The sequence below is a fragment of the Zootoca vivipara genome, chromosome 11 (assembly GCF_963506605.1).
Source record: "Zootoca vivipara chromosome 11, rZooViv1.1, whole genome shotgun sequence".
In the NCBI taxonomy this organism is placed as follows: Eukaryota; Metazoa; Chordata; class Lepidosauria; order Squamata; family Lacertidae; genus Zootoca; species Zootoca vivipara.
This window is the reverse complement of record NC_083286.1, coordinates 27,337,756-27,351,576: the sequence shown is the minus strand read 5'-3', so window position 1 is coordinate 27,351,576 and position 13,821 is coordinate 27,337,756. Positions and strand designations below refer to the sequence as shown.

Below are 13,821 nucleotides of genomic sequence, written 5' to 3'. Positions count from 1 at the left end.
AACTGGCGCCTCTTAAGTTCAAAGCTGAATTGTTCTGTACATATTGTTGCACATCATCCCAATTTCTGAGCAGTGAGAAATTCCAGGGATTCCAGGATCTTACCCAGGACTTGTGTTTCCTTTTGGAAGTGGCACACAGCAAAGACTGTGGAGTCTTCAAGATATATGGTTTATTTACACATACCGGTATATACCACCTGAGCCTATGATGGAGGGGTTCACAGCATGAACACCCCAAAACCGTCTTGTTTCTCCCACAGCTACAGCCTTGGGTTCAAACAGAAGGATCTCACATGGAGCCTATTTCCTCCACCCCAAACTCATAATACTGTGTTAAATTTTGGTATAAATATTGCCTCATTAATTAAACTCACGCAGTGAGAGGCAGTGGCGAATGGAGCCGCTTGGCTGCCCAGGGTGGCAAACGCGGAGACGCCCCCCGGGGACGGGGTGTCGTGACGCATGTGTCGTGATGTCATGGCACATGACGCACATGTCAGGACGAACGGCGGTGCATGGAGTGCGGTGCATGCTGCTGCTGGCGCACGACGGCCCATAATGGGCTGCCGCACGAGAGCAGTAGCCAGTAATGGGCTGCTGCTCGCGGGGCACCCAGCATGGACCACATATGTCTGTACAGCGCATGTGGGCAGAGGAGAGGGGCGGGGAGGGGCGCCCCAAGTGGAGCCCCCCAGTGGAGCCTGGGTAGGCCCACCCACCCCCCCGCTACGCTCCTGGTGAGAGGATTGATAAAAATAGGATTCTTAACATGAGCACAAACTGGAAATAGGGATATGGGGTAAGTTACAATGGTGCTGCCTTGCAGGTGGTTACTGGGGTTAAAATAGACTGGAATTGGAAAGAGGCTTTTGGACAGAAACTACAGGAATTGCACTTTCAAGCTTTTATCCTTGGGACTAAATCTGTCTTCACTATCACAGAAGCTGTCTTGATTTCACAAACTCCTTAGTCACAAGAGTCAAACAAAAGAAATTATTTATTGGCCTTGGAATGGTATTGGTGGGTCAGCTTTGTGTAGATCGAGTACACAAATATTAAGCAACGTAGGAAAACGTGTGGTCGATGAAACTGAATTACCATTCAATACTTTTGCACAGATATCCCTACCCATCTGCCACAAGATCACCCCTTTCAGAGTAGTTATTGAACTTGGCCTGCATATTGAATAGTGTCTCAAAGAGTGTGCATTATATTCTGGCCTTAAGGTTGGCACTGAAACACCGTCTTAGGAACTGTAGGGGATAAACAATTTAAAATGTGCCACTTTCCTATATAATTAACAGAGCAAGTAGTGATCTAAATAATTAGTGTTAGTTCCCTGGTTTATTTTATTAAAGTAAGGCCAATTTATTCCACCTTTTTGTGAGAGTGAGATGAGCGAGCACAAATCTCTAGGCTCAGCACAACCTCCTGACATTCCGGCAATAAAGGCTGGCTTTAGTAGCTGTATTTAAGCAGTCAATTTTCAATGAGTAATTGCTCTTAGATTAAGCTATAGTACAAGGCAATGATTTATACCGCATTATGAGCACTTTTTGCATATTGCTTGTTACTAGTGTTATCTTAGGGAAACGTTGAGCTAGCCTAATTTGAAATACTGGAAAACCTCTAGTACAAAAGCTGTTACTGTGCTTGCTTAGGACCTGTCTCTACACGTCTAAAAGCTACAATTCTTCATCAGCAAAGATTGACAGGTCAGAGTGTACCAAGTCTGTTTTCTGCAAACAGCCTGAGCTAGCAAGGCAAACAGACTTGGTACACTCTGACCTGTGAATCTTTGCTGACAAAGAATTGTTGAAACAGGGCCTTGTCCTGATTTTTACTGGAATTTATTTGCCTACTATACTGGGATTGATTCCTATTTGAACTCTTCATTACACAAATTAAACCTTGTGAAGATATATTTGAAATCCATTTTTCTTCTGGCCTGAGTTCTTGCTATTTACTGTTTATTTCTGGACTTTACCAAGAACTCCAATTTCTCCTGCATCCAGCAAGGCACAAGAACCCAGTTTTCCCCAGTGCCAAACCAAAACCAAAACCTAGGCTGCCATCTTACCTGGAAATATGCCCCATTAAACACAGAGACTTTCTTCTGAGTGGACATGTACATAGCATTGTGCTGTAAGTTAATGATACAGTAAATTCTTAATAAGCACCTGTACTTTACCTCCTGTAGAGCAATATGCATCCACCAGGAAAAAAAATGCATCCTTGCTGCTATGAAAAACAGAAGGAGAAACTATGAAGCCGCCAAGGATTAGAAAATAAGAGTAAACTAGGAAAAGTGCAATAAGGGATGGGTGTGCCGGCATCTCTTTAGGATCCCATGGATTCCAATTTCCTTGTATCCAAACAACTCATTTTTGAATCATAGCAATTATTCACCCATTGGCTAAAAGCACTGGTAGGCAGGAACAGCCAGGCTGCCTCATTTCACAGAAATTTCTTAGGGTATCTACATGATTTGCTTCTTAACTTTCTAAGAGGGCTATAGACTTATTTTTTTATCTTAAAAAAGAAAGCTCAGCCTCTTGGTTCTGTGCCCGGGAGCACAAATGATGTCCTCCATATTTGCAACCCTTGATGTTGCCTAACAAAATAACATGAACATGGAAACCAATGCTATTGTGCAGACCGGGTGTTACAGCAACTGATCTGGTTAACATTTTGCACCAGTGTAGTTTCAAGATACTCTTCAAAGGCAGCCTCAAATAGAATGAATTGATTGGAGGGGGTGTCTTTAGGTAAGAGTCAAAGAGCTAAGTGCATGGTGTATGGATTCTGCCTTATGGAGGAAAGTTAAAGGTTTGGGTCGATGCACTTCTAAGTGAGAGATGGTGTCAGGAATTGATGGGGCTGTGGGAATTTTGGGGCCCTGTTAACACTACTTTGCATTGTGTCATCTACCTTTGCTTCCAGATGTGATGCCAGCATTGCAAAACTCTCTGGAGATATAAATATCATCAGGCATGAGATCTCAAAACAAGAGAAAGAAATTCATGCAATCAAGTCTACTGTAGAAAATTATGCTAATAATTTGGAGTTGAAGGTGAGTCAAACTGTGGTTAGTGTTACCTATGGTTTGTTTAAAAGAATCCATTGGATTGTTAATACAGTAATAAATATTGCAAGAGGTAGTACTTCTTCAGTACTGAAAACTGAACACTGTATAAAGGTGTATAAACTTATTAACATTAATAGAATGGAGTTGTAAGATTACACAGTTTTTTCCAGGTTGTTGTTGGTTGTTGTTTTTTTAAAAAAAGATTGAAATCCCAAAATAATTTTAGATTTAATCTTACAGGAGCCCGATTTTCAGTGTTTTGTGCATTTGAGGCTCATGCTTGGGGTCAAAAGCTCAGTCTGGGAATGTCTATATTAATAGGACAAAATTGTTTGTGAACACAGAGAAGAGGCAACTTGCCCTTCCAACCAGCATATAGATTAAGCTTTAGGAAAAGGTTTTGTGGCGACACAACCTGAAAGAAATAACTTTGGGAGAACAGTGCTCTGTTTTATTAATGCTATAATTCACGTAAGTGTCCTAAAATTATGTAAAAACCTTATTTACAGGTATATGCTTCTGTTTGGTGTTTTGATTTACCTATGTGTGAATCCCTTCAGAGACACTTAATAAAGACCTTTTGATAAACAAAATAATGTAAGAATCATACAAAAAAAATAAAGACAGAAAAGTTGCATAAGCCTGCCTGGAAACCCTCTCTGTAAATCTCTGATATGTGAAATCTGGGTGCGGTTAGCAAGTGATGAAGACAGAGCATTTTCTTGTTCACTTCAGTTCCACAGCAGCTCTCTCTCAAAGAAGCTGGCACTCGGGAACTGAAATTTACAGCCCTTTGCAACACAAAAACATCAACAAGCAAGGAACTTGCTGAGGAAAGCCACAATTCATTTTTAAACTTTAAAGGGAACCTTACTACTGTACTAACCTGCTCTGAGGCATTCAGGGCCTTACAGAAAGGAGGCAAAAAGGCAGCGTCCAAACTGTTCTGAGGTAATGAGCTGGGTGCTCATAAAGGTGACTGCTGCCAGCTGCCTCAACTCTGCCACTGAGCATGTGGAGACTTATTACAGTAATATACAACAGTGGATTACACTTTCATATCAATAAGGAGATATGCTATTGCTTGCTAGCTCTACCTGTTTTGACATATATAGGTCTGTAACCCAAAACCAGCGTCAGCACCAGGCACCCTTCAGCATTAGACAGGGCCCACCACTGCTGGTGCCTCCCCTGGATTTCCACCCACCCAACTTACTGAGTGATAGACAGCCCAAAGCTTCCCACAGAGCATCAACAATTGTATCACTCAAGGGAATTGTGAGAAATTAATAGTAGTTGGTTTAGGCATTCACCGCTGTTACCAGGTAAAGCCACATTCATGGTGGCCTCTCAACATAGGAGCGGGGTGGGGGTTTCCCATAGAGGGCACTTTGCCAAGAGCCTCCTTACACCTGGAGTCAGTCCTGATCACTGAGAAATACCCTGGAGGTTGTGGGCTCTCCTTCACTAGAGGATTTTAAGCAGAGGTTGGATGGCCACCTGTCTTTAGCTGAGATTCCTGCATTCCAGGAGGTTGCACAAAGTGACCCTCTAGGTCCCTTTCAGCTCTATAATTCTGTCGTTCTTTGACAAGTATGTAAGATAAAGACTGTTGACATATCCTTATTGTAAGATGTGGTCAAAGGCATGTTTCAAAACTGTCTTCCTCTTGGCAGAAAATGATGCTTCCACAATCCAAGTAAAATAGAATAAATCCATACCATTAATCTCATATACCAGAATACCAAAGAATGTAAAAACAAAGTTAGTCTTTTCCTATGGAGAGACACCAAGCAGGGGGGGAAATGACAAATAAAAGCTCAACAGGAAAAGAGCTTAGCTACACATCCAGAAATAATCACGATACAGCCCTCCCTGGATAACAAGCAAGTTCAGAATGCAAAACAGAGTATTAACAGCTAACACTAAAAATCTCACACACTTTGTCCCTTCAAAAGTACTAAACTGGCTTTGTTCATTCATGGCCTGCAGTTAATTGTAGAGCAGTTGTACCTCAGGATACATTTCCCAAATATAAAACTGATTTTTCCTCAATATTATCTAAGTACCCTTATGTACTCTTCAACTATATCATGACCCTAACATTTTAGTCAGTTATAACTGCTCCTGAAAGCCACACTAAATTCACTCGGTTTTAAGAGTTGTCTATACACATAATTCAATCAGAGGAATTCTGCTGGGTACTAAATTATTGTGTATCAGTTGATGGCAAGCCTTTATTACTGAGTTAAATTAATTCTGAGAAAAGCTTTTAAGAATGGGCGTGTTGAAAATTCTGGCTTTTCCCACTCACTGCAGCAATAATGTGTATTTAATGTAAGTGCTGGAATTCTGCCTTATAGTGTTCCCTGTTGAATTCTTATTAGGTAATGCAGCTTTTAGGCAAGATTGACACTTCAAACTCCGAGCAAAACTCAAATTTGAAGGCAGTACAAGGAAATCAACACCATGAATTGCAGCTCCTGGATCTCAAGTAGGTGGTGGAAGCTTTTTAACTACATTAGCACACCTAGTTTAGGCCAATGGAATTGTTATGAGAGAGCAAAACAGAAACATTTATTTACATGCTTTTGGGAATCCTGACAAACTTGTGAGAAAAGTTTGATAGAAACCTAAGAATATTGGTCACAGAGTAAATGGCCAAAGAGATACTCTTGCCCCTCAAAAAGCAAAGGAAGAATTGCACTTTCTCCCTTTATTGTAGCCATTTATTATGAACCATAGCCCAGAGATTATGCATGTGCAAAGATGTTTGCACCTTCTTTCCCTGCATTTATAAATCCCTTTGTATAGAAATTGAGCACATCCGGGAGAAAGAATTTCGCCTAGCCCCCTTCTTGATGGTTTAATTTTTTGTGTGTGTGCAAGTGTTTTCTTTGTTTTGTTTTGTGTTGTTTTAATGTGCGGAAGTATTCAGAAATGTAACAATAACTTTGCTTACTGGAGACATTAATGCGAAATGTCTTTTTATGGGGGGGGGGAGGGAACGCATTATGAGGCTCAAGGTTTATTTTTTTGTGAGCCACCTCTTTCAACTTTTCACTCCACACTAAGGTCTCTTTACACAGGGCTTCTGGTTTTCCCTGCCAATTTCTTAGATTTTCTGTGACTCTTTTTCTATATATAACAAATTCAAAACTTAACTACATGAGTCATGCTAAAGTGAACCACAAATCACATAGATTCAGCTATGAGTAAAACATAGCCTTGAGTCACTTCACCAATTATTGCTGATGTTATATATGTAGGTACACACTCCCACAGAGAGACTCCCATCTCTGGCTCATGCTTTGTCACTGTTCATATCAAGGCGTTTCGTCTCTTACTTTCAGGATGGTCTAACTAGGCCTGCGTTTCAGATCCTCAGGCTGCGCTTTGGAGATTTCATATTCTCAGCCAGTTCTGTTTCTCAGAATTATTCTGGCCTTTTATACTTCCACCCACCTGTTGCATAGCTGGATGTTATGTTCAGCTTTTTTCTTTTTAAGTCTTTGGGTTTTCTAGCTCAGAAATTGTGTTCATAAGCTAACATATTATACTGAAAAATGAATGGAATCAAATGACTCATGTCAGTTGTTGCTTTTTTTAGTTGCTTCTTATTTGGGAATACACGTGGGTCCAAGTATTACGCTGATATCTACACCCTTGAGCAGAAAGTCAGGAATTTCATCTCACATACAGAACTTCACAAAACTTGGAAGCATATGGAATGAATTCAAAATATATCTCAAATGTGATTCTGTGGTGACTATATTTACTTGATTGATCGATGCTGCCACACATGAAAATTGACTGCCTTGAGAGAGTTATATTTAGCAGACACAAAATTAGACAATATAAAAAGGCCTGTGTGAGATATAGCTTAGTAACATTCCAGCCACCTTAAAATGTAAAGGTTGAGGGTTTTGTTTTTTTGGACAGATAGAGATAGGTCTCCAAATTTAACTGGATATAGTTATCATACTGTGTTGCATAAATATTCACTAATGGTATCTTTAAATGCTAGGATAAATGGTGTTTTAAATGACTTTAAGGATCAAATCCAAAACCAGCGGAAGTGGATAGAAAATGAGTTGAGGAAATCTGAGCAAGAGCAGGCCTGCCTCATAAATCAGTGTATTTATTCAGTGAAAGAAAGACTGGTAAGTATAATTAGAATTATTACTTCTAATGGATGTTACAGTGACCCTAGGAAGACTTACTAGAACCTAGACCTTGTGAAAGTACCCATAATGAAGGATTTTCCAACAAGGAATGCAAACTGAGATTGGCTTAAATACTTTCACGGCACACATAGGTGGAATAGTGTCCCTTTAAGCAATGGGAACTGGGGAGAGCAGGGACAACTCAGGCAAAGAGAAAATTGGGAGAGAGTTCCCTTAGGATAAACTGAGAAGGGAAAATGGGCAGAGGCAAAGCAAATGCACATGAAAGGAATCTGAGTATAAGGGGGTCAAATATTACTATCAGAGATCTGATATTGGGCAATATTTTAGCCCTTGTGCTCAACATAGTGCTGTCAAGTGGTAAAATTCTACTTTTATTAAATGGAACATGCATCATAAAAAATTAAATTACCTTCCACTATGGGTATCATACTTTGCATCACAAGCAGAATCTTAACACAGTGGCTTTAATAAGCCTCCCATGGATGGCACATAGCTGCCAAGTTTTCCCTTTTCTCGCGAGGAAGCCTATTCAGCATAAGGGAATTTCCCTTAAAAAAAGGGATAACTTGGCAGCTATGGGATGGCAAAGTGCCTACTTTTCAATGAGCGACATTCTAAATTAGTTTAGATTCTTGGCAGTAGAAGAGTTCCTGGCTCCATGCAATCACTTAAGTTGAGTGTTTAGCTTCAGGAAATCCTTGTTCCAGGATTAGGGCTCTCAGTGTTTATCTGAATTAAATGTCTCACACAAAATTCTGGATGCAGCTGGAAACATTCATTTCATTAAGTCACATCACAGGAGAAAGACATCCAGTTCTTATATACAAGAGCCTGAAATCTTAGTAACTGCTAAGCCTAAATTATTGACATTATATAGCAAGTTTAAAATGTCACATTTCCTATATTAAAACATCAAGGTCAATGTTGGCAATCTCAAAAAATATCAAGTGCTGGATTGCTTTGAATTTTCAAGGAAGAAACTGTCTCCTTCCTTTAACAGGACAGGTTTGGGGAGGTTCATTCTCTTAATAATCATTATTGCCCTAATAACAAGTACAGGGTGAACATTCCTTTGGCCATAGTTAATTTCATCGCTGATGGGAGAGGATAATGGAGATATCTAGAGTACCACAATGAGAGGATGACTGGATCTTTCATTTCAGCTGCCCCAAGTAGATATTCAAAGACTTTCTTGGATTGCTTGCAACCACTATTAACAATTCACATTTCTATTTGTTAATAGAGCAAAGGCAACAAGAAATGCACTGTATAAATGAGCAAGATTCTCGTTAAGTGGTTGAGCATTGTCTAAGTATACAGGTAAAGGGACCCCTGACCATTAGGTCCAGTTGCGGACAACTCTAGGGTTGTGGTGCTTATCTCACTTTATTGGCCGAGGGAGCCGGCGTACAACTTCCAGGTCACAAAGCCGCTTCTGGCGAACCAGAGCAGCACACGGAAACGCCGTTTACCTTCCTGCTGTAGCGGTACCTATTTATCTACTTGCACTTTGACGTGCTTTCGAACTGCTAGGTTGGCAGGAGCTGGGACCGAGCAATGGGAGCTCACCCCGTTGCGGGGATTCGAACCACTGACCTTCTGATCAGCAAGCCCCAGGCTCTGTGATTTAGACCACAGCGCCACCCGTGTCTAAGTATGGCTGCTTGCTATTTCAAAATGAACAACTCCAGGCACGCCTGGAAGAAGTGGACCATTTGGATCCCTTCCAGTCGGGATTCAGGCCTCATCATGGGACTGAAACTGCCCTGGTCGCACTGGATGATGATCTCCAGCGGGCTAGGGACAAAGGTGAGAGCTGTTTCCTAGTCCTGCTGGATCTCTCAGCGGCTTTTGACACCATCGACCATAACATCCTTCTGGACCATCTAGAGGGGTTGGGAGCTGGGGGCACTGTTATACAGTGGTTCCGCTCCTCCCTCCTGGGCCGTGTTCAGAAAGTGGTGGTGGGGGATGAGTGTTCAGACCCCTGGGCTCTCACTTGTGGGGTGCCTCAGGGTTCTGTCCTCTCCCCCATGCTTTTTAACATCTACATGCAGCCGCTGGGAGAGATCATCAGGGGGTTTGGGCTGGGTGTTCATCAGTATGCGGATGATACCCAGCTCTACCTCTCTTTCAAATCAGAACCAGTGAAGGCAGTGAAGGTCCTGTGTGAGTGCCTGGAGGCACACATTTTATTATTATAAAATGTGTCCTTAACATGCTCCATGATGCAGTTTTAATTTTTTTATTCGCATTTATATCTCACCTTTATTGCAAGAGGCTCAAGGTGGCCATACATCGTTCCCATGTCCTTTCTCCCCACAAGTCAATTTTACTCTCACAAGAGCCCTATGAGGTAGGTTAGGCTGTAGGATGGTGAGCGGTCCCAAGGTTGTCCCAGGGAGCATAATGGCAATTAGAAGACCTGCCTCCCCAGTCCTAGAACAACATTATATAACTATTACCCCACCCTGTCTCATTTTAGCCCAACACAAGTTCTTGGCCGCTGCCTGAAAGTGACACTTCCCCATATAATTGAGGCAGGTGCCTATCTGTTTATTTGTTTTGTTTTGAAGCATATTGGTGGAACAGAAATGCGAAGAAAATAAAATGGAAGATTCCTCTCACCAAAAGGACAAAAAGCACCAAAAAACCACAGCAATCTAATATAAAACTGAGCCAGCTGAAAAATTTATCAAAGTAATAAAAATCTACAGACCCTGGTCTACTAGGATTAAAAACTGAAATAAAAATGTGTTGCACCCAACATTAGTACCCACTGAAATTAATGTGTATGGCTAACTTACATCCATTCACTTAAATGGATCTACTCTAATAATAATAATAATTTTATTATTTATACCCTGTCTACCTGACTTGGTTGCCCCAGCCACTCTGGGCGGCTTACAGCTTATCTAAGTAGGACTAATGTTGAATAAAATTCTATTGCCATAATGTTGGATAGAACTCTATTGGCATCCATCTGTCTTGAGACAACAGAGTGCAGCTCTGGGTAGGGGGGTGAAGTCAAACCATGGTCTCTCTGGGGTTGCATTTCTGGGCAGTGTGTATGGAGGTCCTGGGCTGCCCAGACAAGGAGGACACCCTCCTTTCAGTCTCGCTGATGTGGCACAAAGGAAAGCAGTGATATATTTGGCACCGGCCTGGCTGCAGGTGCTGCCCGAAGGAGGCGTACAAGGGTCCATTCAACTGCCTTAGCGACTGTGTTCACTCCTTAGCCTTTTCTTCTCCCAAAGATATCCCACAAAATAGCAGATGTTTAGGGTCAAGGTTTTCCTTCTCCTAGATGGGCTACCTTCCCAGGTTGATGAATCCCATCTGCCCCTCACTTCCCTCTACAGCACATGCAGAAACTGCCTTCTTGACCGCTGGACCCAATATTGGTCTCGTCTCCTCAATCCCACCAGAGTCTGTCTTTGCATGTAGGGGAAGCCCCCTAACTCACCAAGGGTTTGAGAGCCATCGGCTATCCTGACCTGGTTTAGCCAACCAGTCAAAGCCATTCCTGGGATGTGGCTGCTGTCTCATGGACAGCTTCTAGGAGCCACAGGTGAGAGCCGAGTGCAGGGTAGGGACTGAAAGTGGACAAACTACCTCAGAAGGAGCATAGTGTGTCCCCCACCAGAGGTACTATTCCCTCCCCTAACACCACAAACATAATCCTGTAGAATTTAAAATATTTATAGTCTTTATGGGAAAGAATAGGTAACTCAGATGTAGTTTTGTGGGAGGCAGTAAAAACGGTTCCAAATTGTGTAATTATATTGATTTATCATAAATCTTTATTTGAAAAGGACACAGTGGAAAAGAAAACGGATGATGGTTATTATTTCCTCTGCAAAAGAATAGAAAGCACTGATAAAACAGAGCAATTTAACGCAGAGCTGAACCAAGTGAAAAATGACCAAAATAAGCTTCATGCAAGGATTGCTAGATTTGAAAAACTGATGTGGCATGAGCTGGAGGAAATCCAAAGTGAATACAGATCAGGTAAGATTTTTGGCGGGTTTCTTTAAGGAAATGCATAGAGAAACCTATTAAGAACCCTTACCCTCCAATCAGGTGTACTTACCAAATTACACCAGAAATTTCATATTTCTGCGCGCTCTTCATAACCCCCTCATAGCTTGGTGAAGGATGTTTCTGCCAGTAATGTCGAAATCAAGCCATTGCATATTGTTCTGACAATAACTGAAATCCACAATAACTCTGCTACCTATTTCTGGTCCTTTTCCCCCAAGTCGCACTTCCCAATCAGGGGGTACCCACTGGCTATAAGGTACGTCACATTTACTATGCAACAAAGCAGTAGTAAGTTACCTTATCTGTGGGTGGACCATTATTTGCAGTAACAATCTCACGGTGCCTGTGCGCACATTGGCCATTGGGCAGTTGTAGTTGTAGCAGCCGCCACCGCCGCCTTGGTTGCCCACAAAAATGCATCCCTGTGAATAACCAGGAAGGGTTACAAGAGTTCTCCTGTAATTATGAGCCTGCTCGTTTGGGGAACAACTTCAAGAACCAAATCTCTCACCTCTGGTTAATGGAGTAAAAGCAACAAACCGACAACAAATTCCCTGGGTTCCATCCTAGTAAGATGGCGTGTTTGCATACTCAGGCGCATGATGCCTGTGACCCAGTGAGGGGCCAACCATAAATAAGACCCAGGCATTGGTATTGGGTTGAACTAGGCCACAACTTTGTTTGGGACACGGGTGTCGCTGTGGTCTAAACCACAGAGCCTAGGGCTTGCTGATCAGAAGGTCGGCAGTTCAAATCCCCGTGACGGGGTGAGCTCCCGTTGCTCGGTCCCAGCTCCTGCCAACCTAGCAGTTCGAAAGCACGTCAAAGTGCAAGTAGATAAATAGGTACCGCTCCGACTGTGTTTCTGTGCGCAGCTCTGGTTCGCCAGAAGCGGCTTAGTCATGCTAGCTACATGACCCAGAAGCTGTTTCGCGGACAAACGCCGGCTACCTCGGCCTATAGAGCGAGATGAGCGCCGCAACCCCAGAGTTGTCCGCGACTGGACCTAATGGTCAGGGGTACCTTTACCTTTAGGCCACAACTTTATTGATTACAGATGTAAGTAGGTTTTGGCCAAGGCATTGGGTGTGTATCCAGAATCAAGCAGCCCAACTGCTGGTTGATAAGTATGGTGGGACTCAAATCTGACTGGGGGCCACCCCTGACATGCATCAGGTGCTTACAACCCTGCCAGGTTGGGCATAGGGAAGGGTGCAGTGGCCCCCTTATGTTTCCATGAGTGAGCATTCCAGTGCAAGCAGTTGCTATGCTCAAGCATGAGAATCATTAAAGCTCTCCTATTCAATGAACAGCTCCTGACACCCCACAAAAAGCCTTCTCTCAAAGTTTGGGGTTTTCCAGAGTGTGGTATCACATAACACAGGGGTAACTGGCATGCTGCCTTCCAGATGCTTTGGACTCCACACATCCCACCACGATTCCTGGCTATTGGCTATGCTGGCCTGGGCTGATGGTAGTTCATAGAATTGTAGAGTTGGGAGGAACCCCGAAGGTCATCTAGTCCAACCCCCTGAAATGCAGGAATCTCAACTGAAGCATTCGTGACAGATGGTCATCCAACTGCTGCTTTTAAAACTCCACTGAAAGAGAGTCCACAACCTCCCAAGGGAGTCTGAAACATCTGGGGGGGGGGGACCATATTGGCTACTCCTGGCCTTAAATTTGCAATTTTGCTCACAGCACATAAGAAAAAATTAGGTAGGGTCATATCCTCCAACAAAGAGTTTGAAAGTAATTATTATTGCACTTTCATTGGAAGAGATGAAACTGATTTAATTCAGCAAACTTTAGCACAGGTAGTATGTAGGTAAATGGTTGTTCAGTAGCTTTTATAAAAAGAAAAATGTGTTATTAAAACAAGTTTTTTTCACCCTAACCATGCTTGCTATTTACCAGGATTTCAGTCAATCCGTGACTCGCTCAATGCACTTAAACAAATACAGACAACAAAGCTTAAACTCGAAGAAGAAAAGTTCAAGCAAGACATGAAAAAGATACGGCGGAAGATAACTGAAATTCAAGAAGACTGATCCCAGTTCTTAAAACATTTGCATTTAGTCCATCTTGGGAAAGTGTGTAAGAGATTGCAAAAAAAAAAAAAGGTCAAGAATTCTACTATATCAAGCTTGTTTTCTTATGTCTCCGTAGGAGATTAGTATTGTATATTAATGTCGCAATGTCTATAATTTAAGTCAAATCAATCTGAATCATATTCCTACATTAGAATTTATATTTTGGAAAAAATAAAATGTAAGGGCTGTCAGTAATTGTTGTATAAGCAATTGCTTGGTCTACTTTGGTAATTGATTATTAAACAGTAATTGTTACATTCTGAAATTCTCAAAGCCATGAAAGTCTGTTTTCTAGCCTCAGACAGAAATTATAAACAGGCCTACTGAATCTTTGCATTGTATTTTTAAAATCAGATACAGGTGCTATTCATATAAACAGACACCTACATATAATTTCCCCCTCAAG

The 13,821-nt window shown here is 42.0% G+C and overlaps 1 protein-coding gene across 1 annotated transcript in view; it reads left to right on the top strand.

The window, feature by feature from the left end:
* Positions 1-13,592, top strand: part of FAM81B (family with sequence similarity 81 member B) — a 31,717-nt gene extending 18,125 nt beyond the window's left edge. The window contains exons 6-10 of the mRNA XM_035099724.2: positions 2,944-3,073; positions 5,476-5,582; positions 7,116-7,251; positions 11,094-11,289; positions 13,240-13,592. Coding sequence (XP_034955615.1) covers positions 2,944-3,073; positions 5,476-5,582; positions 7,116-7,251; positions 11,094-11,289; positions 13,240-13,373 — 703 coding nt within the window. The 3' untranslated portion in view covers positions 13,374-13,592. The remainder of the gene's footprint in view (positions 1-2,943; positions 3,074-5,475; positions 5,583-7,115; positions 7,252-11,093; positions 11,290-13,239) is intronic.
* Positions 13,593-13,821: the final 229 nt, after the last annotated feature.